Source organism: Argiope bruennichi, chromosome X1 (assembly GCF_947563725.1).
Source record: "Argiope bruennichi chromosome X1, qqArgBrue1.1, whole genome shotgun sequence".
Taxonomy (NCBI): domain Eukaryota; kingdom Metazoa; phylum Arthropoda; class Arachnida; order Araneae; family Araneidae; genus Argiope; species Argiope bruennichi.
The window spans coordinates 57072650-57100549 of record NC_079162.1 but is presented as its reverse complement, the minus strand read 5'-3'; the positions used below and the strand labels follow the sequence as shown (position 1 = coordinate 57100549).

The following is a 27900-nucleotide window of genomic DNA, read 5'->3' as shown; positions in this document are numbered from 1 at the left end:
CACAAGTCACCTTGGGGTGCTATAATTCCACTCAAAGTTCACAAATCAACAACATATCGAATGCCTATACAGCACATGTTGATTTAATATTCACGCATCCCTTTACCAAAGAAAAAATGGTTAAGCTCGAAAAAAGTTTCGTAAACAACTATAAAAAATCATTAAAAAAAAGCGAAACTCAGAGGAAATGCCTATCAGGAATGAAAGATCATTTTTTGCAATTGCGGCATTGAATCTTCTTCCTACTATAAGAAGTATAGAAGTGAGAAGCAAACAGTGAGTACGTGACAGTTGCAACGACGAAGGTTACCAGAAGAGATAAAAACAAGCCATCACTTAAAGAGGCCCCATCCGTCCCCTTTTCAGGGCCTCACGTGGATTTCTTTGACCCCCGTCGACTGTATAGGTACGTTGTTTAGTAGGGGATGAAATGCCTGCAGACACCCTTCCCCCTCTCTTCCTCTGGCAGTTTCCGTTCTGGGTACTCATGTCCTAAACGATGGGGATCTTGAACAGGAGTTGCATGGGTTGCCTCAGGAGGGTGCGTTGGGTTGGGTGGAAGAGTTGGAAATTGTTCAGAAATGAACCCTGTTTTAATATCCGGTGATATGTTTTGCAGGAAATTAAATTTAGGTTTTTAAAACTTGAAATATTCGCTAAAAATCGAAAGTAGTAGATGGATGAATGAGGAGAAAAGACATTCCAAAAAACTGTCTATCTTATTTTGAGAAATTCCTTTGTCCAAATTTCGTTTTTCGAAATAATTATGCAACTTCTGGCTCGAAATGGAAATATATGGAAGAAAATATTTAATGCTGGGAAGAATAGAAATCCTATTTAGAAATCTTTATTTTTTATAAAATATTAAATTGGCCAGATATCCCAATATTTCTTTGTTCTGCTTGCATACAAAAACAACCCTTATTTTTCAGTTTTTTTTTTTTTAAATTTTTTTTAGCAATTTACTTTATTAATGAATTTACCTTGTAATCTGCGTCTTTAGAATGATATTAAAACGGCAAGACGTCCGTATGATTGATCCTTTTCACGATTTTAGAAAAAATAAAATAAATAAATAAATCCCGAATTCAATTCTTATTAATAACGTACTTTATTAATGAGCTTATTTTATAATTTTTGCATTTAAAAAATATTAAAATGACTAGATGTTCCTATATTTCATTTTTCGTCTCGATTTGAAAACAAAAATTGTCCCGGATTCGACTGTTCACTTATTTATTAGTAACCTACTATAATAGTAATCATTCTTCATAATTTGAATCTTTAAAATATTGTTAAAATGATCAGATGTTTCGATATTTGACTTTTCGACCCTATTTAAAAACAATGGTCCGAATTCTACTGTTTATTTATAAACTAGCAACCAGCCTTTCTAGTGAATTTACTTTACAATCTGCATATTTAAAATACTATCAAAACGATAGGATATTCTGATGTTTGATTCTCTGGTCTAACTTTGAAAACAAATATGTCCGAAATGCTCCTTCTTTTTTTTTTTTCTTCCCTTCGTGTTCTTCTTTTTAACAAATTGTTCTTAACTGAAAAATACTAAGAAGATATACTATATATTAATTTTAGAAAACTAGCTTTTGAGCAATTCCCCCCCCCCCCAATTTTAATTATAGATAGAATTTGGTCATTCATATGCCTCGGGATGGACTTTTCACTCAGCTTGATTCCTTTCTTTCACTATATCAGAAATTCTGGCGAATTTAGGAATAAATAAAATTTTGAGATTAAAGAAATCTATGACAACTAGTAGCAAAACATCGAAAATTCGGCATTGCCCAATTTTTTTTTCTCCCCTTCCCCGCTAAAATTCAGTATTTTGAATTTCATCTCCCTTGCTTTTTTCCAAGTCACACAAGAGAATCGATGATTAGACAATACGAATCGAGTGAATTTTAATTTTTTGATCCGTAACTAGATTCACCGACAAGAAACTGTCAGTGCATTTCTTTCAAATATTAATTTGATGCGTTTATGAAAAAGTAAAAATATATAATACTTATATTATAGATTGATATTTTTTAGTTAAGGCTGCTGAGATAATTAAGTTTTATTTTGTAGAAAAATCACTACGCTTGTTTTACATCATATTATTACTTTCTCGCATTTACAAAATGAAAGCATTGTAATCGACAAAAAATTCAAACTCGAGATTTCGACCCATCTCCATAATTCAATTCACCCCGAGTCTAAAATACACATTTCTGGAATTACATATTTTTGATCTGTTTCCTTGGGAATATAACAAATCAAATTGAGTGAAACGGATGAAATTTGGTATAGGATCTTAACCTCAAATTCGTAGATTTCCATTAAATTTTGAACGAAATTCCTTTAAAAGTCTGTTTGTCCGGCTGTTCGAATACCATTTAACACGATAATCACAAAACGAAAAGCGCTGGATGCATAAAATTTCGTACACATACTTGATATCTAAAGTGTAGATATATACAAAATTTGGAGCCAAATACTTCAAGAAGTTGACCGTCTGAAGGTCAAGGGCATCGAATCGTCGCTCCTCAAACCTATAATCTGAAATTTAAATCATTAATTATCGCTTATATCTATACAAAAATACAGAAGCAAAATATCCAGATAATATATTTTGACATATAATATATAATATCCATATAATATATTTTGCTCATAATCCAGAAGCAAAATATATTACATGGATTCTTAATAGAATCAGTAGGGACAGCATATTCCCAAAACAGAAGGTAATATATAACTAGAGGAAAAAATATAGTTAAGGGGTAAAATTATCTCTCATTGGGACTATCTCGCTTTCAGGATTCACCTCTGGACGTTGCTGTCGTAACTTCTTTGAGGCGCCGTTTGCACACTAAAGCCATTTCTCATAGACCCCCCCCCCCTCCTCCACCCCTTTTTCAAGGAAAATCTCTATCGCACTTTTCCATCAAAATTTATTGCAAACTTTCTGAAGAAAATGAGAATTTATTGGCCGTTATTTTTTTGTGTGCAACTACAACGAAGTGGCCAACGCTGCCAATGGATGCTCTGGCAATATATACATCTATTTGAGGGACGCCAACTAAGATCGGGGCAGGATTATTTAAAGGAAAGAGTCGGCAGTTACTATTGGATTCCAAGAATTTTAATTGTATGTTTTTGTTTAATTTAACCCGTTAAGCGCGTTCGACGCGCATATGTGTCAATCAAAATCTTCATTTAGGCGCGTTGATATATAATTTTTATCTAATAAAAATGAAATCTTATTCGCTTTATAATGATTTTTTACAAAATTTGTGAGGCAACCATTTGTATTGTATTCGATGTGCATATGCGTCTTCGCTTGATTTCAAAAAGGGGAGATTGAGGGACTTTAAAAAATAAATTCCGCAATTAACTGGTTAAAGGTCTATATGCTCGAGACATTTATCAAATTAATTTATTAGGTTCGAATTGAATATTATAAAATTTTGTATTTAATTTTTTCTAACATTTTTTTTAAGTGGCTCCATTTGCACAGAATTAAAATTTAATGAAATTAATCGATGACCTGATGGTTAAATCTGAAAATAATAAAATATTTTACCATCTTGATAATCCGTAGTATTATATAGAATACACCAACGTAGAAAATTTGAAAACTTTGACACATCAAAAAGTAAGTGAAAAATCGATTGCAAAATTCATAAGCACGAATAAAAAACATACATATTTGTAAACATGAAGTAAAAATAAAATCTTTACAAAAAAAAAAAACATATAAAAGTATATAAAAATATTTCCTGCAACGTTTAATATATATAAATAAAAAATATATATCAGTTGAAATCAGTCTTTCAATAAAATTATAATGTAAAATTTAGTCAATTAATCTAATATTTTTAATTTCGTTGTAATAATATTCAGCGTCGATATAAATATTTATCTTTCATTAATTGTTAATTGAATTTGTGATTTACAGCATTTATTATGTTTCTTCATTGTTTGATTAAGAAGCTTGTGTTCTTGCTTTTTAAATTTATTTATTTTTGAGTAAAACTAGAATTTGTTTTTAAAAAATTCAGGGGTTTCATAAGTTTGGAAAATTTTCAGATTAAGTCTGTTAAACACCATAAATATCGAACACAAAATTAGAATTTTTCTCTGAAGCACTAATCTTATCTGAAAACAAGCAGCACGTGTTTTTAAAACAGAGACAGCGAAGAATTTCTTCGTATTTTAGAAAATTCTCGATAAAATAATACTTTTCTATTGAATTTCGCTTCACTATTGAGTTCTGCTGTATGAAAATTCAATTACTTCCCTAATTATCTAGCTTTGAATTTTGTTATCCTAGTTTAGGACCATCTCTACGATAAAAACAGCCCTGATTGAATCAAGTTTGCTGATTGATATAATTTCTTACTCAGAGCTGGTTTTGCCATTGGGTGACCCTAGGCAACCGACAAGGGGCGCCACAACAATGGGGCTCTTGTCCATCAGACAAAATTGCTTCTTAATAAATATTAAAATGCTGTGTTTATTTTACTTTAAGTATATACATGCTTTCGACAATTATATTAATATTATAGATTTAGTAATGTGAACCACTTTGATGAGCTACATATTACCCCAATAGCAGAAAGTTTTATTTTAAATTATACTTGCTGAATATGCATAGAGTATTCTGATTGGTTATCTATGTTTCTAAAGTTGTGAAATAAACTGGTGAAATCACATTAGTTGTTGAGGCTAGTAGCTCTGTCAAAGTTTTATTTTGAAATATTTCACGACACTGAAGGGTGGTAGGGGTTGAGCCACCATCGACGATGTTTCCATGCACTATGATCTTTCATATGAAATAAAAATAAAAAAATTTCGAAATCGATACAGTGGTTCTGGTGGCAGAACCCTGTGATGGTTTTTTTTTCATAGAGAATGTGCAATGAAGTATTTTTTTGAGATTTTTCTTACGATATCTCAAAACATGGAAGAGAGGAGGTGGGACAGGAGATCTAAAGATCATAAACTTTCATATTAAATAAAAATCGGCGAAAATGGACCAGTGATTGGGGCAGATGGACTGTTTTTTTTTTTAATTCTGTTGATTCCATTGGTGTTTTTACATCTTTAAATGCTCGAAATTTTGATAAAACCTTCTTGCAAAAAAATATCATAAATTAAGATATAATGAATATTTTTTCGTTCAGATTTAATATAATAATTTCTTACTATGTTGTATAGTTCCTGAGCAACATAATAAACAATCTGTTCTTACAAAATTATTCTATTGTTGTTTTCATGTTTCGTTATGCGAAAAAAAATCGGAATTTTCTCAATTTTAGTCAGTCGAACTCCAGTAGTTAAAAACTAAAGTGAATTGCAACTTATTTATTTCAGGATCTAGGCAAGTGAAACATTTTGCGGCCTAAAGCAGTGAAGGCTATCTATGAGGTCCTCTCTTTTAATAACTTATCAATTTAATTTCACATTTCAAAAATTTGTTTAGCTTGACCAATACGTTAATGATTCCTTCAGTTTTAATTATTTATTTTATTTTTATTGAATGTCTTAAACGATTAAATATATATCGTATGAAAACGAACTAACAAGAGAAGTCTTGAAAATGAACCGTAATTAATAGTTAATGATGCACTTACTTCCGCATAAAAGCACTTAATTATTATTATTTATAACGAAAAGATAAACTTAAATAATATAAAATTTAAGAAATATAAAATTAAAAATGATTATTTTAGAGAACTGGAATATAAAATAACAAATTAAATACATTATTAATATTCCAGTATATTAAAAATAAGTATTTAGTAATACTTTTTAAAATTTTATAATCATTTTAATAATTTAATGTAAGCACACACTGTATTGCTAATATTTTATAATTCACAGAATTTGATTTTTTTTACAAATTTATTCATTTGGCAACTAAGCTTACAACATATTTTATACATCTACTTGCTGTTTCCCTTCGCCAGTGTAGGTAATATATTCCTTAAGTCGTCTGCAAAATTTGAATAAATTATTTTATGAGCTTTTAAACTGGAATGCTTTTATTTCATGTAAAAAAAAAAAAAAGTTGATTTTTAATTGATGTATTTTTCCTTCATATGTATTTTCTTCAATCTATTTTATGCAAAAATTTCAAAAGCATTTTTATTTTATTACATATTTAAAAAATAATTCACTCCTAATGTAGTTAATTCTAAGAATTTGCTGTGAAGGCGATTAAATTCTTGCAAAACATTGATACTCATGGAAAACACTCCATTTTAATGGAAAAAAAATGAAAAAAAAAATAGCATTAGTTGGTTTTTTGATTATCAGTTGACTCTCATTAGAAATATATTTTTTGCTAAAAAAAAAAAAAAAGCGCAAATTGAATTCGGCAAAAACAAGTTTTAATCTTCGGCTACATTACCAAAAATGTTAGCTTTTAATGTACAGTTTCAATAAATTTTTCGAGCTTCTTAATTAAAAAACATTTATTCAAAACGTTTCTTTTTTTTTTTTTTTTTTTTCGTGCTCAAAAAAATCTCCATACAATTTCGTAAGATAACGTCTCTCTCTCATTTTAGAAAACATTTTATACTTTCTTCATTTCAGCTTTTATCATCAAATCTCTGACGTGAATCCATTTACTGTGATACACTTGTTTTCGAAGTAAAAGAACAGTCACATCACTTACTCTCACACTAACCTGTAACACTTTCCTCAATTTGTTTCTCTTTCAATTCTTACCATATATATATGGCATTTTTTCGTTCTACGGAGACAATTTCTTTTTCGGAAAAAAAAAAGGCTATGGATTCTGCATGTTAATGCATCTCATTAAAAGTATGCAATTCTCCATCAACCCATTCGTTTCTGGCTTTGGACGTTTTATGTTTTTTGTTATCTTTACATTTAGGAAACTGTGCGAAAGAAAGCGCTTTTATTTTATTTTTTAGTTGAAGTTAATGTCTCTTTAAAAGCGACTATTTGTTTGCGTCCGAACGATCGCCTTTGCAATAAACCTATACTTCTTCATGCCTAGGTCTTATTTCTTTTCTAGGTTATAAATCTGCGGACAGATAAGATAGGGAAGAGGGAGTGCACAATTATACCCAGAGGGCAGCAATATATACCCTCTCCCCCCAAAAACGAAATAAATAAATAAAAAAGGGAGGAAATTCCGTAGAGTAGAAAACATTTTTGGATGTTTTTCAAAGAGCGAACAATCCAATCGCGAAATATTCATAAAAAGCGGAGGGGAAAAAAAAGAAAAAAAAGAAAGAAAAAAAGAGCTAGAGCTGGAGTAAGGTCTATATTTACAAACAACTCTACTGAGTTGCTGAGTTTGTGATCCTCAGAAGAACCTGAATCAACTTTCTTTTTGTTTTTCTGGCCTTGCAAGGTTTTCTGAAATGAGGCATCAGCGTTTTCGACTTTTTTTCAGCCTGAAAAAAAAAAAAAAAGGCGGGGGGAGGGGGGTAAGCTCATATGCGCAAAAATTTATAAATTAATAAAAAGATTTTTCCGATATTCCAAAGTAGGAAAATATATTATTTTGCAATGTTATTTATAAAGATGAAGGAGAAAAAATCCTATAAATACTTTAGGCTAAGTAATAAGCCATGAAAATTTCTTATTTTTTTAAACATCTTTTTACAACAAGTAACGACGGTTGGATAGTAAGTACATTGAAGCATTACTCATTTTCCAGTCATAGCTCAAATCTTTCGAAATGCTTCGGCGGCCTTAACATCATAATTAACACGTTGACTGCCGCGTGAATCATATATGATTCATTCCTATTTTATAGTTAAAAGGCCTTTCTTTGATATAGTTGAGAGATAGCATAGAAAAGATTATCTAATTAGATAGATGGCTCGAATCACAGGTATGAGTCTGCCTGCAAATAGGTTAAATATATATAAAAAATGCTTAATTTTGTAAATTTGACTTTCCATTTTAATGATGAAAAAATCCACAAGAATGATAAAATTGAAAAATCAAATTATTTCAATTAATTCAAACATCTTATAGAGTAATAACTTATCTTTGAAATAATGCAAAGAATTTTCCTAATGCATTTTATTTCAATATGAATTTTTAAACTTGAAAATAAAACAATTAAGGTTATATTTGTTTGGAAAATTAAAGTGAAATGTTACAAATCAGTAGTATCAGTTTTCTGGAGTATTTTTTTTTTCTTTACCCATAACTGAAAATGCTGAAAAAAAATTCAATACATTTAGTCCAAATATAAATTAAGACAAAATGAAGAATTAATTAAAAATAAGCAAAACAGATGATGTATTTCGATGAAAAATTTTAGATCAAAATGGATTTTTCAATTATATTTTCTTATAAATACTATCGTATTCTTCTCCCGACTATACTGATTATTCGATACATCCTTCTTCCAGCCATAGGTACTCACTTTCAATGATTTTGTGACTCTTAAATTCATGCATGAGACCGATAGTCGAAGGTAGTTTTGATCTTAGATACTTTCCACTTGCAATACCATTTTAGTAAAAATTCTTTAGTTACAATTTTCTGTACATTTTTGCTATTCCAAAGCGACAAGGACAAAGCAAATAAAAACAACAACAATGAAGTGTTAATGTATTATAAAAAATAAATTAAAAAGAACAAAAAAAAAATCAATTTAAAATAACTTTTCTTCAGATTTTAAAGAATTGTTTGAAGTCCATTCAATTTTCCCAACCATTTTGGAATACTAAAGAATACATCATTGAAGAAAGAATATGACAAAAACAGGCGACAAAAATTTCATTCTTTGGCCTTATTTGCAAGCCCTAGTTGGGAATGGATTTCACTGTTGAAAGTTCTGCTCCAAGAAAATATTGCAGAACAGAGCTACTCATTGTACTTCCAAATGTAAATTTCAGAGTTTTCCTTCATTTATATTCTCCTAAATGAGGGAGAAATACCAAGAATGAGTTTATAACATGATTAACGCTCCGTTTATTCGCTATCATTTGTTAATAATAGCCTTATGTTATGATCTGGTCGCCAAACTCGTGAAACATTCGCCAACTTCTAAAATCCTTGTCAAAACGGCTACTCTCTTGAATTGCAGCAGAAACGTAGTTTCGCGTAGCAATACTCTTGTCGTTTTTTCAAGAGTGGCAATTGAATATGTGCTGATTGCCACATTTGGCGAGATATCGACTGATATAGTGCATATTTATATAACAATACCGCAACAGAGAGTTAAAAAATTATTAAGTCACTATTTTTTATTCTAACTACAAGTAATTACTTGCGTATGAAGAAAACAAATGGATGACTAATATAATTAAACGAGTTCGTAATAATATAACTGATGGAAAAAGTAAAGTTCTTCAGAGAAAAAATAGTAATGAAAGAATAATTTCAATAATGTAAATACTGATTCGAAATTATATACCAATAAAGGAAATTTCAGTAAAAAATGTTTGAACTTCACATTTTTCCAGCCGTCAAGAAATTAATTAATAATTTTGTACTTTAAAAAAATGTCGAACAATTAATATAAAGAACGATTGCGACATTATCCTTCCTCATATATGTAAATACAATGTTATAGTATTATTAATATTATGCTTTAATTATTAATATTTATACGCTATTTCAAAATAAGAATTTCTGTTAAGCATTAGTTTTTGTACTAAGAAAACGATGACCTCCTTCAAAATTAACCCTTTTTAGTCCGTCACAATATCTAGAATCACCGGGGGAATCTGCCATTAATGATTAACACTTATCATTGCATGTACTCCTTATATATATGTCATGTTACCACATCATGTTACCTTATAAATGGTAACATGATGTGGATACAAATAAATAATGCACAGAATTTTTAACTATGTACATATATTTAATAATTAAGTAATGATTTAATTATTATTAATGAGTTGTATTATTAATTATTATGCTATATTATTAATGAATCATTTTTATTAATAATTAACATTGTGGACTGGATTAGGTTAAGTGATGTTGTACCACCAGCCTGATTTGAAGCTATGTACGCATGTGCGGGGTTGAATTCTTAATTTTGAACTTTGTCCAGAAAACGAGAACAAAAACATCACCCGGCATTAATTTTACGCACAATTTTACCGTAAAGATGACTGACTTTAGACGCAAAGACATAGCAAAAATTGTGGCGCCCGGGTCAAAATATGTTTTTCCCAAATTGGTTAAGCCAGCGTAAATGGCCAGCGTAAATTATAAATTTTTCATCCAGTGGCGTGAGTACTCTAACGTTTTGTTTTCATATCGCCCCTCCCCCTACACTAACTATCGCTCCTGAGACATCTATACTAAAGGGTACATTGAGTCTGAAAATAATAGTTGTCTAAAAACAATAAGGAGTCGCTAACATCTATAATGCTGTCATTCAATTTTTATAACAAACAGATAAAATTTTGACGGATTTGAAACCAAAAAAAATGTAAATATTACTTCTTCAATATTAAATTATTTTTATTTTGTATATCAGTATTTATCTCAAAAAAATATTATTTATGTTCTTTAAAAATATATATATTTATTGGCGCATCCAGTAGTGTTCTATCAAATGCTGTTATTTCATATATTCTTACTTTCTTTCAAACGATGTTTACACTACGTACCAAACAACAGCTAATCTAATGCAACAACTATAGCTTTTGTCATGCCGTTAAGTTCTTAAAATTTTGCTTATTAGTACGAAAGAATAAAAAAAGTTTAAAAGAAAGTTTCAAGATAATCATATATGTAATATTTATTAATACAAAGCATAAAAATATTTTCATTCCGATTAATATCGGATGCACCAGTTAGTAAATAAATATTAAACAAATGAATATCAAGAAGTTAAAGTTAATCTAATCTTTTTCTATTCTAAAAATCTGTTATATATATTTATATTTACAGCATACGCGGATTTTGCATATACCATCAGAAATTTTTTTTAAAAAAAGTAAAAACTAATTTTATGACTGATATAGCAATACTATTTTGTGGTTGTACAGCATACTGCTATTTTGAGAATTTTTTTCAACAAATATCCAACGAATTTTTAAAAAAATATATTTCTTGGTCAGATATTAACAATTCAAAAATTGCAAAAGTTCCTTGGATGCAATCCTCTGTATCAAGAAATTTAAACAAAAATCGATCGTACTATGTCGTATTCTATAATATAAAAACTGTAAATAAAATAATACTATATTACATATTAAATACAAAATTGCAGAGTTTAAAGTGAAAGAATAAAAAAAATTAACAACTGACAATGCGTCATAAAAATATTTTTATAAGTTTAATCGTACAATTGCTATATCTTAAAAATGGGTTTGAAATATTTTTGATGACAGTTTTATTTATTTTTTGAACAAAATTCTGAGTAGAAGAACAAAAGTAAGTATAGTAATTGATATTACAGAGAAATTATCTTAATCATAATACGAATTATTAACGAAATCAAAGCTATATAAATATGAGGAGAGCCTTCTTCACTTATCAGGATAATTAAATGTTTATTAGTTCTCATAATAAATTGGCATATAATCCCTCAAATATGTGAAGATGAATTGATAAAAAATTCATTTAATTTCTGATGAATATAACATTTAGATATCTTTTAGATATTAGAAGAAGACATTGGAATTTCTAATACAAGCTCACATTCGAAGCTAGTTCATCAAAATGATCTGTCAGCTAATCCCCTAAGTTTTCAAAATGTATTCTGACATAAGCGAGACTTGATTTAAAGCATTACTTATGCTATCTACATCTAATATAAATTTGGATTTGATTGCAGCACTTTTTAATATCCGCGTGGAAGACAAACTGTCAGTGAAGAGTTTTATTTTGCACTCGATCATGAAGGTTTACTTTATCGCAATGTTAATATTTAATAGTTCTGTCTGGAGAACGTTTGAGCCACCATGCACATCCTGGGGCCCATATTATCTTAAATCTAAAGGTCCCGCTTGTCTTCAGGCACGCTGGCAATCCGTCCCTCTCTATACCCTCCTGGCCGTGTACACTACGTTTCTGCTTAAACGCGAAATTTAACGTGAACCACGGCAAATCTTAGTGGCACCCGAGTATCCTTTCTTCAATATGGCAAAAGCACTAAAATGTCTCCATGGAAGTTTTTACTATTCAGAACATCCATCTCCCCCCACTGGCTACTACCCTTTTATCGTAAACGTACGATCCTGATGTCCAGACCTTACCAGAGTTCAAAGGAGCTTCTTCAAAGGTTGTCTGCTATAACATAATAGTCATCCGATGAGATTAAGTCCCCTTCCTAGGCAAGGGAAGGGACTTAGTAGGTGTCTATGCAAGTCTGAGCCTGTTTCCAAATGCCAGATGCTCAACCCCTCAATCCTCAACCCATTCCCCCCTTTTTATCAGCTGGAAATCTTGACTGGTTTGCCAAAGATGGACAAAATCGCCCTTGAAAGGACAAGATGGAAGGGAGAAAATCCCTAAAAATGAAACTTTCTAGAAAAGGCCCTTGACCCTCTCCAACCTTTTTACCTGTTGAAAATCGCGACTGGGTTGCCGGACATGGACAAAATCGCCCTTTAAGAGATGGGACAGAGGGGAATGATACAAAAAATGGTATTGATGACATTCTGATTTACTTATATTCGTACACAGAAACATATTCCTGTACGTTGCAACTATTGTTCTTGTGTATATGCCATTTGAATAGATTCAATATCATTAACAATAGCGTGCTCATATTTTCTGTACTTCAGCCAGGATGTTCTAAATATTGGAAGGAAAGGCATCAAGCCAAGATAAAAAAAGAAAAGTGAAAACTGCTGCCATCATTTTTCAAACCGGGACTTCTCCGATTAACTAAGCATATCTGTTCATTTTATTAGTATTCAACTAGATGTAGCATTTACTGATAAGTATAATTAGTATTAGGATGATGTGGCAGCGGACAAAAAGTTTCGGAAAGATTAACTCGTTATAAAAACAATATGCAAATGTACAGCTAGACAAAATTTCGCATATTCTTGAAATTGAATTTACATATCAAAGATATAAGCATAAATTAAAAAAACAAAATCTATATTTTAGCACTGTTATTCTTTGCTTGGTTTTGGCGATTTCTGCATTTTGATAACATGAAATTCTCTCTATGTTTTTCGCCAACATTGTTGGCCTTTTTAGTAGATATTCGAAGTAATAATTATTATTTATTCCTGTTGAACCAACGGGGAACAAGTGATAATGAAGGCTGGATTTGTTTGTACTGGGGGATTTGGCCACAGTCTTAATTTTTTTTTTAAAAAATATGGATTAGAGAAATTTTTAAATTATTTATTGGCAACACTTGACATGTTTTTCCGCTCAAACGCATCAAATTCTTTTAAAGAGTTTGTTGATAAGTTTTAGTGTTATTATTGTTTTTAACGAAAGTTTAACTTGCATATGTAACAATATTTGCAAGCGATTTCTGAAAATAAAATTTTCTGTCAATTTGAAGCTATTACATCGAAGTCATAGTCGAAAGTTATTGAGCCTAAATAGAATAATCGAAAAAGGATTACATACGATTAAAAATCATCCTCGTTATAAGTTAATTGAGATTATCAGAGAAACTCTGAATTTACTGCTGTAAAACTTATTTCTCACTTAAACCTGGAATAAAAATATCATCATTTTTATTTTTTAGCCATGAAATTAAGATTTAAAGTGACAAAAGAATACGCTTAAGTGATTTTTATGATTTAAGTGACAAAAGAATACGCTTTAAATTTAAAAAAATCCTTTACTATATCTAAATTGTTGAAAGGAAAGCGATATCCTTATCTCGGTGGGATGCGGAATAGGGTACATGTGACAACATATTTATAGTTGTCACATGTACAACTATAAATATGTTGTCTAGCTTTAATTACTTGTCTGGTTTAATTACTTGTTGTCTAGTTACTTTGTAAATGACTTGTCTAGTTTTTAAATTTAGGCAAGTAATTAGTTTCAAAAAGTCTCATATAATTGTTTATAGTGTAAAGTTCATCAAGCATTTTGATATATTGCAACAGGAAAATTATAGTTAGTAGAAATATTTAAACTTTGAATCAATGTGTGATGCAGTAAAATCGGTACCCACTAATCCTACCTTGCTGTACTCACATTCTTGTTCAGACTTGGGGTTTGTTATTAAGCTTTTTTTGGGGGGAGTGATATACCTAAGTTCTCCCCCCCCCTTCTGTTGTCCTATGAATGATAAATTAAATAGTCAGTGGGAATGTATGTAAAGTATACTTAGGAGGCTAAATGTGCAAGTGGTACTGCAAGGAAATATCATTATTTTAAATTGACCTTAACACAACATGTCTCCCATAAAAATGTGTTCTGGAATCCTTTTAAGTCATTGTAACTCTGCTACGCAAGAATTGTGTAGCAGAGTTAGTAACAGGATTTCGGTTATAACTCAACCAGTATTCAATCACTTCTATCCTACCTCTCTCAATTTATGTAAAATTTACGATAAATTTCTCTAAACCTAAACTGATAGAAATTTCTGTACTTCAATATATGAGAAAAGAAAAAAAAGGAAAAGCATACAAGTACCTGCCAGAAACAAATGAAAAATAAATAATTTTATTTTAAGGAAGCTATTTTATATGGAAGGCACATAATGATGAATTTCAACTTGTCCCTAATTGGCAGATTTCAGTTAAAAAGCCGGTAGCTTTTAAATAAATATTAGTGATGATTAAAAGGTTTTCTAAAACCGTCATTTTACTTATTAAAATTTATTCCTTTATTAAGGTAAAAATTTATTATTTTAGTTTTTTCATAATTACATTTCGCAGAAGTTATCCTGAAGATGAACAACAAATATATAAAAATTCTATTAAACTATCACTGTAATGTCTTGTCACAAAATTCGTTCAGACTGTTTTACTGCAAAATAGAAATAATTTAGAGATAAAAAGTAGTTGAAATAGTTAAATTCGATTAAAGCCCAGTAAAGACATTTGATAAAGAAACTTGCGAAACAAGTTGTAATTTTTAAAGTTTTTTTCCCAACTGTCTAGATAAGAAACTTATAGTGGATATTCATTAAGATGGCCATAAATAACTTATTGAATCTCGACGGAATTTTTTACTTATGTAGATGAATGATAAGACAAATTCTTCTTCCACCTTATCAGCAATATCCTCTTATCAGTGGAGTGTAACGACCTAAATTTTTTCTTTTAAATTTTTGATAAATTAGAAGCTGAAGCTTTTGTAATTTAAACAAATAATTAAGAATATTAAAGACAAAAACAAAAACAAGTACAAACAGAAATTTAAAATTGATTACTGCACTTTCAGGGAGCTAATTATCAGCCATTAAGTCATGGACAAGAGTCTTGGTTCAGATTGTAAACCAGGAAACGACGAGCCATTGACGTAATTTCTGTATTATGATAAGAAATAGCGAAAAATTTGAAACTAATTATAAAATTAAAATATTAGCACTAAATAGCAATGTCCGATAGATGCATCGGATGATGATGGAGAAATTGTTCTGAATATCTACTTGAATTTTAGCTAAAAATGATGTACAGTAAATGAAATTTCCCTATGGACTGAAACAGAAGCACCAAACGTTGCACCATTGTTTCGGGGCCCGTGTCTCTTTTTTCCCGACTCTGCCACTCAATGGGGGATCTCCAGTTAGGCAGATGGACTGAGGGATGTGCAAAATAAAAAGAATAAAAAAAAAATGTTTAAGCCTACTTGTCAAAATAAATAAAAATATGAAAGACACACATTCCATGAATTAATTTCTAATTAATGATTAATTTATTGAAAATTTTAATTTATCGATTAATTTATCGAAAATTTAATCAGGGCGCTGGAAAATTTGCTTTGAATGTCAACTTCCACGAGAGCTAAAAGTAAAGTATATTAAATTACCTTTATTAGTAGAAACAGCGTCACCAGATGTCATACCAATATTTCAGGGGCCTTGTCTCTTTATTTCAACTGCGCCACTCGAGTGGATCTTTAATTAGGAAGCTAAGCTGTGTGAAGGGGTATAGGAAGGTCAATAAAAATTTCTACACCTAAAACTTTCCCACAACTTTGACCTTTATGCAACTACAATACATTTTTTTTTTATTGTAGTTACAAAATGATTTATTAAAAATATAAATTCTGTGAATTATAAAATATTAGGAATGCAATGCGTTCAAAGTAAGCTATTAAATTTAATTATTAAATGAAGCATAATTAATAGTATTATGTAATAATATTAATTAATAATAAGTTATAAATTTTAAAATTAAATATTTTATAATAATTTAATTAATAATATTAATTAAATTATTAATAGTATTAATTAATAGTATATATGATTATAGCAAAATTAATCATAAATAACATTAATAGCAAAATTAATCATATATATATCAATATTTTACATTATTATTAATATTTATGATCTATTGGAATATTAATTTTTCATTTAACTAATTATGTTATGCTGTTCTTGACAGGTTTGGTAAAATAGTAATCTTTAGATTATATTTGTTTGAAATTTATTATTCTCTTTTAATCTATCGTAATAATTAAATACTTTTATAGATAAATAAGAAAATCATCATACTAATTCAGGCTGACTTTTCACAAGTTACTAAAACAAATTATTAACATGTTAATTAAATTAAAAATTTGATGGTATGTGAAACTAAATAGACCAGCAGTAAAAGGTGCCTCATGAGATGCTCTGTTTTTGGCCTAAAAATATCTAAATCTGCCATTATCAGCACGTCAAGCAATAGTTCGTTAACCGCAGACATGATAATGCCCTCGCCAATCCTACATTCGCTTCATTCTAAATACCTGACATAACGTAATCGAGTCTAATTTATGCGCCAAGGAACTCGTCAGCACTGAGTAACCAGTTTGAATTCACTAGACGCAAAGAAACGTTTTTGCTTTTAATAGTTTGTATAGGGCACCTTTTTTTGAACCGTTAGCTCTAGAGCTTAATAACATCGTGATACCAACACGACAGTCATAGGTTCGATTCCCCCGCCGGTGCGGGTATTGACTTTTACTGCCTGTTCTATTCTTTTTATTTTTTCTATATGTTCCTTGAAAATTTATTGATAATAATTCATGATATTTACATGAATAAAAAAAATTTATACAGCAAATTTCAATACATTTTGTTCCGAATAATACAATTAGATCATTTGGATTAATAGTATTATACATAGGACCCTGTAATCTGCGAAAAATGGACAATTCGGGGATTGAATTTGTAATTTTGTTAAAGAATTTTCACAAAATATATACTTCAGTATACTACAGAGGATGCCACTTAGAGGGATGGTGTTAAATGCTACCATTTTATTATATTATCAAAATTCTCTTTATATTATCAAAATTCTCTGCTCCAGTACTGGTGTATAACGAACATATTTGTCTATCTAACATATTTATTTAAATCTTTGACTACTAACAGGAAATACATGCTCCATTCACATTTTAATTCAAATTTTAAATTCATCTATCAAAATTCCGTAGTTAAAGGCTTCATGCTATCAGTTTCGGAGTAAAGAATTGACTTTTCCTTCATTTTCAACCAGTGTTAACGATTAATATTAATGAGATTTCTTACTCCACTTGTAAGGAAACATCTGACAGTCATTTTCCCATGGGGCGAGGGTTCATATCTTTGTGTCTGGACTAGAGCTGTCTGGATTGTTTTAAAAGGACAGAGACACTGCCAGGTGTGAATTGAAATCGGAAGAGCCGTAAACCACTGGTGCCTGCGATTGAATTATAAAATCCAAATGGATTTAAAAATAGAATTGATTCGAGTGTTAAAAACAGAATTGAAATTCTTAACAGGTGTGAAAGTTCATTTTAAATGAGTTATAATGATATTATCGCGCAGAGAAAAATCTCATATCCTCTTTTTCATAAAATTTCGTGTATCGTAATTGTAATCTATTTGCAAACAAAACCAAGCAATAAATGATGATTTTAACGGGGACGAATATATTGAAAAACGTCGATGGGCCGCGGTGGCCTGGTGGTAAGGTCTCGGCTTCGGAACCGGAGGGTTTCAGGTTCGAGATCCGATTCCACCGGAGAACCGTCGTGTAAGGGGGTCAGTTGCACGTTAAATCCGTCCTGACCAAACGTCCTCCCGTTGGTGTGGTGTGGTGAGGAGAGGGGGGTGCCAGCTCAGGTGTTGTCCTCGTCATCTGACCGCGGTTCAAAATTACGAGGTCCGTCCTAAAATAGCCCAAGTGTTGCTTCAAACGGGACGTTAACATAACCAAACCATTGAGGAACGTCGAAATGAATCAAGCAATGGATATATTGAAACATGACGTGTCGCATCATTTAATAAATTTTTAAAAACCAGTACCAAAAATATATAAGTGGGCTTTTAACGAATAATTATCTACAAACAATAATGATTTTTTTAACAATTATTTTTGAAATAAATTATCGATAGTCCTGAGGTAAATGCTTTTACTCCCTTGATGTGATAAAATTAAAACTGATTTTGCCCAATTCGGTTATTGTTATCAATCGGTTAATGTTATCAAAATTTTAAGTTCTGAAGTGACCACAGCTATTCTATTGCGAAATGGCGAAAAATATTGCGACGAAAAACATTTTCTGCGATTATGTCGTTCTAAGCTAACGTCAATCCGATAATCAGAAATAAAATAAACAAACAAAACAAAACGCTTTGGCCGTCGAGCTCCTAAATAACATACCATAAAGGCAATACAGACAAAAAATTATACAAACAAAACTAACCCAAGCACATTTAGCTGTTTTTGCTTTGTAAATAAGCGAGCGTGCAAATCTAGAAAATGCCCTCCCTTATCACCTATCAACCACCACCAATTGACGTGACTCAGAACATTTATTGGAGGGTGATGTGATTTGAAAATGTGAGTGACCCCTGCAAATGAAAAGGTGATTGAATATCCCTGCCGTGTTTGGAGAAGGGAAAGGAGGGGAAGATAATAATCCAATAAAGGGCTCACTGTCAGCTGCAGCTGCAACGTATGATCATGTAAACAGCAGAAATAATCTGGGTAATGTATCGGAAGGTAAATAGGATTTGCTGTTTTGATATCAAAATATGCTTCCGTGTTTTCTTATATAAGAAAGAGCAAAAAGGGGGAAGCGATGGATAGAAAATAATTCTATAAACAGGATTGAATTAATATATGCAGAAGCTCTTCGATAATGCAGAAAATTTTCAGAAAAGATGTTTTTTATTCATTTTATTTTGGTTTTTGAATGAGTAATTTTTAAGCAATAAATATTGCGATAAGCGGAAATTATAAACATTTGATTGTTGATAACCTTCCTGAAGTGGGTTTCATAGTTTCATGTTTATAAAAAAATTTTTTTAAAGTAAACAAAATCGTAAACAAATGACGAAACAATCCGAATACATTGATAAAAATATTTGTCAGATCTGTTGATTTGTGAGTCAATCAATCAACTACAAAAAACAATGTTCCACACTGATATGCATGCGTGAAACTTTAAAAAAGATCCCAAATATTCATTTCAATAAGAATTAAAATGATTTAAGAATTATTTTAATATCTAAGAATTCCAATTATGTAAGAATTTAAGAAGAATTTTTAATTTTCTAAGGAATAATAATATACGATAAACAGAAGTTGGAAAGAAGAATTCCTATTTACTCTTTTAAAAATTACTTATTTCAACATTTTTAAAATTGAATCCTGTTACCTTTTTTTAATATTGGTTATTTATAAGATTCAAGACGTTTAATAAAAAATCATGAAAAATGCAGATTCCTTTAAAAACTTTCTTTTATAAGAAGCATATAAAGAGAAATTATTGCAATCATTAAAAATTCGATATCAAGATTTTCCAATATACATGATGATTTCCAATATATATAACATATAAATCAAATAATCATATAAAATTGCATAAAAATTCAATAAGACGAATTTTTCTAAAGCAAAAACCAATGAAATAATTAAGAAACATTGTAGCAAAAACTGGTAAACTGCATTTTTCAAAAATAAAACTCAAATGAAATTAATAGCAGTCTAACGTGTCCTCTACTTCACCAACCTTATCAGGACATTAAAAGCACTTAACGTTACTAAATATCATATGAAAAAAATGAAAAAAGAAAAATTCGACACAGCAAATCTGTTAAAATCAGGATCCATTAAATCTTTCAATTAAATATAAGAGCTGAATGAGTAATCCTCATTAAGAGAAAGATGCACGTACTCAATGAAATAAAGATCTGTCTTTTCCTCTTTTATTTTTATATTTGACCTTTTTATTTTAGTAACGTAATGTTTTCGATTGAAATAGTCTTTTTTTTTTTCTTATTTTACTTTTAATTTGTATCCCTGCTTTGGTTTTTCTATCTTTTTTTTTTCTTTTGTCCTATTGTCGTTTGTGAAAATGGACTATTTTTTACTAACGTTCTGTGGTTTGTGTCATGAAAGATCGCTTTTAATTTTCTTTTTCTTTTTCTTTTTCAAATAAATCCCCTAGCTAACTGTATAAATTTGAAATTAATCCTTTCGCCATGTCCGCGTGTCATTCCGGCTCTGTATCAGGGCTTTTTAATTTTATAAATTAAAATTAAATCATTAAAAATACTTAGGGGGTTCGTTTGTACTTATGGATTGATTAATAATTTTTATATCGGATTAGAATGTCTTTAAATGGTTAAATTTAAACTTATAAGTTTGAGAAATGATGATTTTACGTACACATGACGAACGTGCACGATGGTTAAGGGTCAAATCTCGTTAGTGAAGTGCAAAGTTTAGAAAGGGTGACTACTGACTCAGATGCTATACACACACAGGTATCGTAACCCCACCATAGTTCAAAATAAACTCTTGATTATTCTAGAATTAGACCCCGTGCTTCATAAATACATCAAATTATAGCTGCTTAAACTTACAAAATAAAATAAAATGATTCAAAGATGCTGTAATTCGATATAAAAATTACCAATTAATCCACAAATATCTTAATTACAGTACACTCCCGATTATCCGCGGAATTGGGTGGCGCGGCCGCCGCGGATAACTAAAATCGCGGATAATCCGAAAAAAGCTAAAAACGGGTATAGCAAGAGAAAACAGTCATTCCAACTTTGAAAAATCGTTTTATGTACAATAAAACGTAAAAGAAACAGAAGGAAATGTCTAACTAACGCTTAATATTTTAGTATATCACTCAAAACTAACCTAAAATGCATTTTGTTAATGAAAACAGAAAAGTGCTTTGTACTTACGAGAGACGTCAAGGATACACAGAAAAATGAATACATATGTACTGTTTTAATGCTGTAATGTATTATGTAATTACAAAAACATAACTGTAAAACTACACCTTTTTGAAGAAATCAGTCATTTGTGTTTGTTTTTTGCTTTGGAAGCATTTTCTCTTGATCCGAGATTGCATTTCTTGTAGCATAAGTTTCTCGGCCAACTCCGCACTGCAAGGGTGAGTAAGAAATCATTTACTCATCAGAGGGGAAGGTTCCGAGAAGGCCTGGGATATTTTTGCCATAAATAAGCACTATGTTAGCAAATTTAACGTTTCGCTCGGTTTTGTGAACATTTTTATTTTCTTTGCTTTACAATTGTACGAAAAAAAAAAAAAAAAAACTTTGTGCGACAGGCGCGGATAACCCGCCCGCGGATAATCGGGAATCTACTGTATTTCATAGATTCTTACATAAATGAATTTTTCCAAATGGCATTTTTCCAAAATTTAAGGTGTTATTGAATTAAATATTTAAAAAGAACAGGTAAAAGTTATTATTACTAAACCACTCCTAACCTATACTATCTTCGAGTAATTTCAAAACTAAATCGTAGCCTAGAGACAAATGCCAACCAAAATATGAACTACTCTGTCCACTCTTTAATGAGCGTGCGAATTTTTCTAATATTTTATGTATTTCAAAGATTACAAATCAACATCTAAAAGGTTCATTAATGTATATATATTGCCATTTAAAAAGCAATACTACTTTTCACAATTTTCAAAATCCCGTCAGAGGAAGAATGAAAACAATACATCTGAATTTTTTCACTTCCAGAATTAATGTGCCTCATGTTTCTACTAGATGTGAACCAGCGGGAATGGTCTTCTCGAAACTTTCCAGTATAATCGCTAATAAAAGTATTATGTTACCACCTTCCTGGATAAAAATATCTGTATTTTGGACAAAGTCGGGAATGCAGAGCTCAGATTTTTATTTTCAAATACCTGCATATGAGTGTTTTGTGCTCCCTAATAAAGTAAGGAAATCCGAGTAAGCATTTTGGGAGCCTTTTATGATTGAATGGAACCAGCATTTGACAGATAACTACAATTTTAGTTACTAAATCACGTACCGAATTGCATTTGTTCACAACTTTGCGTGTTTACATCCGGCGAACGCACACTTTTACAGAAGGTCAATTCTTTGACAGATTTGGTTTAAGACTTCATACGTTTCTACATCTTAAATGCTAAAACTGTGCACCAAACTTCATTTATCTAAGTTATTAGTTTTTAAGTTTTATATACATTTATATAAAAGTATCTTCCCCGTGATCTGGGCGTCCCGGGTTCGAGTCCTGGTTTGGGCATGGTTGTTCTTCCTGTTCTATCTGTGAGATGTGTGAATGTGCCCTCCTGTAAAAAGGGGTTGTGCAAGCGAATGAGTCATGCGTGAGTAGCAAAGTCGTACTCTTGGCCCTAGTTGGCGCTACGATAAAAACAAGAGGCGTCCCCCTTAGGCTTAAAACGGCTGTGTTTGAACAGCAGGCTTGTCCGTGGCAAGTGCCATAAGAAACAAACAACAAACAACAATAAAAGTATAAAGCGACAGATGGTCAACTTCAAAATTTGATATGGGTTTACAAATTGAAGGCTAAATGCCTGTACAAAATTGTATTGATGTTATAACAAAAGACTCACAGTTGTCATCATAGTTAGACTTCATGTGAATGAATTTAGTTCAAAATTCGATAGAAATCAATAAAATTGGTGTAAAAATTGTACACCAAATGTCACATACTTTTTTTAAAGCGTTTTTGACTTACCATTCTCCCAGACAGACCTAATTCCAGACATGTATTTTTCATACTCGGAAAGATTCAAAACGTCCAGGTTTGTCAAAATCTCGAGGTCAAACTTTCGGACGATTACACTACTTTGCATACGTAAAAGTAAATAAATAAAAGAATAAAAAATATATAAAAAAATTAGAATTATTCAGTAATGGTTGCGAAAAATTCTGTTTCCCCAGTGCGAAAAATCTTGAAAGGTGGTGCGTTCTTGTTAAGTGATATTGTACAAATATAATAATCCTGTTTCAAAAACCTAGAGACGACTTTGTTCTTTTAGCCTACGTACATTTATAAAGTGTGATGACCCTTCTACTACTTTCTTTCGTAATGTATTGAATTTTCGCCTGCATTTTTCATTTCATGCAGGTTTTATATGTGCCTTAAATTTGTGTTCTATGAAAGGTGTTTCATCTCCAAAATGGGTTTTTGCATCATTTTAGGCTTGATGTACGATAAAACAGTCGTTAAAAGCCTTTACAATACCTAGAGAGAGGTTTCAAACGCGAGCTGAAGTACTGTTATCACTGTTAAACTCATTAGAATGATCAATGGTAAAAGTGGCCTGTCGAGTTGAAAAGGTTAATGTGCTATAAATGCTTGCAATATTCTGTCAGATGCATTTTCGTGTCAATTAAATAAGAAAAAGGCTAGTGATTTAACTCGATATATTTCCTTTTTTAGTAGCTTATCTGAGAAAAAAAAAATATTATTCACTTCTTAATTGAATCGTTCACTGCTTACAGAGTGTCTTAAACGAGGTAATTGCTGATAATTCGGTAAAGGTATCTAGTAGCCAATAGTGTTGCTAAGAATTTTAATGATCAGCAGTTTTGAGGTAAACGACATTTGTGTTTTTATCTACATAAATACACCTATTTTTCCCAGGTAATGTAAGAGTTTCTCAATTCTTCAGAAGTAAATGAAGTTGCAAAAATTACGAGAAGAAAAATCGAGTTTTTCCACTCAAAAGATTTAAAACTGCAGTGTCAATGATTTCTTGAGTTGAATATGAGATCTTGATAAAGGGTAAATATCATTCCAAATAACAACTTCACGAACCATGAAACGTGACTTCTTAGCTGTAGGCTAAAGCTATCTTTTTGTAAAAGCTTTAGTAAGACTCAGCGTTGTGTTTTCCCACAATGCGCCGATTATATTTGATTCACTGTAGCTTTTATAGCAGTGGGAAATTTTAGTAGGAGGGTTGGTAGGCAGGTATATAGAATTTAATGACGCAAGAACCAGATATGGTTTAAGAACCAGATAACTTATGATAAGGATAAGAATCTATTTAAACTTTTAAAATCTAATATATAAAAATGAATTTTTGTTTGTTCGTATTTTATGGGCTGGCGTACCTTTCAGCTGATGGCGAAAATAACTTAGTCAATTTATTGCTGTCAACCTAGAAAATCCATGTTTTTCACATGGCCCGTTGGATGTTGGATGCTCACGAGTCGGACAACCAGGAAATTTATTTGTTTTTGTTGAAGACGGAAAGACAAAATATACTTTCTACCCTAAAGCACTTGAATAATGTCAAAAAAAAAAAAAAAAAAAAAAAGAGAAAGAGAGAGAGAAGAAAAGAAAGAAAGAATATTATTTATACTGCCCCTTTATATATCATTCAATTTCAATGAATTTATTCCTTGTCAATAAGAAAATGAATATCATTCTTTCTTTCAATTCCTAATTAAACAAGAGAGCTATTTCAAATTTCAAGCGATATTTCCAAAATTATTTCTTTTACAGCTGCAACGGGGGGTACTGCGGGTACCAGTTAGTTCCCAGTAAAATTCCTTCACTGTGATAAATAGTGTGGTTAAAACTGAAATTAAAAGTAATTTTGGCAAAATTAAGAAGCATGTAATACCAAAGTAAAAATATTTCAATCTCTCAGATTTGATAAAATTCAAAAACACAAAAAATTTAAGGAACCAAAACAAGAAAAAATAAAGCCGATTCCCTTATAATTTGACAGGAGCATATGAAATTATTGTAAGTGCTTAACAGAGTGTCGTTTAACGCACTTGCCATGTACACAAGTATTATTATAAAAGGTATTTAAATACTACCATCGGAAGGCTCTCATTTTAAGTTTTTTTTTAAAGTTGCCTTATCCAAACAAGCAGAGTTGATAGAAAATTGTGGTGTTTGTTCAATACCAAGAGGCATTTCCTAAATGGTCTTATGTGAATCATAATTCTTATTCTTAAGTCATACAGTTTCTTTGGCAAGCTGCTAGTAGTCAATGTGCATGTCTTCCGGATTTGATCTTACAGAAGATAATACAACAGAATGTTTAGAAATCGTGGAAGTATTTACTGTTTCTGTAGAAGGAGGTGGTGATTCATCGACTTGCTTTGAAAATGAGTTTGAAACTTGTAAAGGGAGGTTTTTTAAAATTTAAATTGTGCTATTACTGTTTCATTGTTATATTTTATCTTTGCATAAGACTAGTTTTTAAGTATTTTTTTTTTTCCTTTTTCCTTTTCTGCCTTGTTATAAAACAAGTTAGATTCCGTGCTTGATGTTGGGCCGGATTATCAAATATACGCAATTTATATGTATAGGCAATTCCTAGGGGGCCCATAACTTTGAAGGGCTCCGAAAAGGTTTTTGCTATATTCTCAGGTTTTCTAATTTTATGCTTTCATCTGATTTACTGTTGTCATGTACTTGAAAATATTCAAATTAAAACCAAATATTATTTACATTTTAGAACATTATTCTTAGAATTTTTTAATTTTTATGTTTTCAAAGTCGCTTGTAGATCATGGTTTTTTTTTCCTGTTGGCTGCCTGACTAGCAAGAATAACCTTTACAGGCTTTGTATATAATAAAGATTAAAGCAAAATATTAAAAGCAGTGTCATTTTACGATCATTTCCAGCATTCATTTAGCAGCGATCAAATATTTCGTTTAGCAAAAATATGCGACTATTAGATCTACAAAAGATATTGGTAAAAAAGTGTTCGAGATATTTTTTTTAAAATATCAACAGTTGGTTCATTTAGTGACTTCTATTTATCCGGTTCTGAAGTTTGACTTTCAGATCCCAAAGTCGGGACACTACAACGACGTCAGCTTGTCAAGTTAAACTAGATTATCCTAGTACAACCACGATTAAAAAGCAGGAAGCTTATTCTAAAACAGCTCTTATCTTGCTTCAATTTGGGATATTAATCCAATGACACTGAATGACTTTTGATTGTATAAGCAGGTTAAAAAAGTTCTGCCCCATTTTGAGGCTACAAGTGGGAACTGACTGAGAAAAGATGACGAGAACATTGTCTGAACCGTACACATTTTATAAACCACCACACCACACCAGCTGAAGTACTTTGACCTTGATTGGATACAAGTGGTACTTTGCCTTCATGAAAGGTAAATCTTTCATGGAATAGGGATCCGAACCTCTGACTTTGTGATCACGAAGTCACCTTAGCCAAGGTAAAAAAAGTGAATGTTGTAATCCTTCCTCTTATCTTACCACGATTTAAAATCAACAGGTGCAACGTATTCATTCAACAGACTGCTACAAGTGGGAATAGTATTAATTGCTTTTCCCTATGTTTCTTAGATTTGGTCCAGATATGAAGGTGCCAATGGCGGTCGGAAGGTCAAATGTGCCTGGATTCGTACTAGGTATGTGTGAGATAATTCTGAGATTCTTACGGAGACAAATTGATTACCAGAAATTGATTCTGGGAGAAATTCTGAACAAATGTGTGCGAGAGCACTCGACCGAGGGATAATCGGTCTAATTCATAACATGTAATTTGTCCATATTTGGGGTATGTAACTAATAATTTTGTGTAAAGAGGGCAAATAGATATTTATTTCAAATTATAACTGAATATATTCAACTGATTACCTGAATTTGATTACCTCACACACATTTGTTCAGAAATCTGGGAGAAATTGTGAACAAATGTGTGCTAGAACACTCTACCGTGTGATAGTCGATATCTAATTCATAAATATGAAAAGTCCGTATTTGAGTATGTAACTAATAATTTTGTGCAAACAAGGAAAATGGATAGTTATTTTAGATTATTATAATTGAATGTATTCTATATTCACCAAGCTACTACGGATACACTACAAAGGAATTCCATAACACCACACCACACAAAACGGAGCAATAAAATAAATAAACTTCCAAAAGCTTTCAAGAAGCAGTAAGTCATATCACTGACTCTCCGACCCGCCCGAAGGCACACTGATGATAAATACTGAATGCCCGGACCGCCGCAACAGCAACACTGGTGGGAACTGTTGTTGAGTCCTAAGGGCCATCACCGGCCACGGTACAACCCTTCCTTAAGGAAGTACGTCCCGTCATTGAGGGAGAAGTCTTCAAGGAGCAGTATCTAAATGATTAAATAATATGTGTGCTTCTTTGTAGCTTAGAAGACTCCACGATAAGAAAGGAAAAATTTTGAAATCTGCCAATAATTTATATGAAAGTAATCTTTTTATTTTTCATATAAGATAGCGGAAATACACGAAAAAAATTAAATATCTAGGTTAGAAAGGAAGAAAAATAATAATAATAACAATAATAATAAGCTTATATATAAAAAAACACGATCCTTCTGGTTTATAAATTTTCTCCACTGTTACATGTTTTTCTCTAGTCTGTTTTGACTGGAAACAGCATCGAATTCACGGGTAAAGTAACGTTTGTGTTTCTGGGAGATAAGAATACATATCAAACAAACAGCGAAAAATTCTGTATCAAGATAATCTTCTTATGTAG

At 31.0% G+C, this 27900-nt stretch overlaps 1 protein-coding gene across 1 annotated transcript in view; it reads right to left on the bottom strand.

The window, feature by feature from the left end:
* Positions 1–415: 415 nt before the first annotated feature.
* Positions 416–27900, bottom strand: part of LOC129959234 (uncharacterized) — a 43985-nt gene continuing 16500 nt past the window's right edge. Inside the window, exon 2 of the mRNA XM_056072058.1 lies at positions 416–588. Coding sequence (XP_055928033.1) covers positions 416–588 — 173 coding nt within the window. The remainder of the gene's footprint in view (positions 589–27900) is intronic.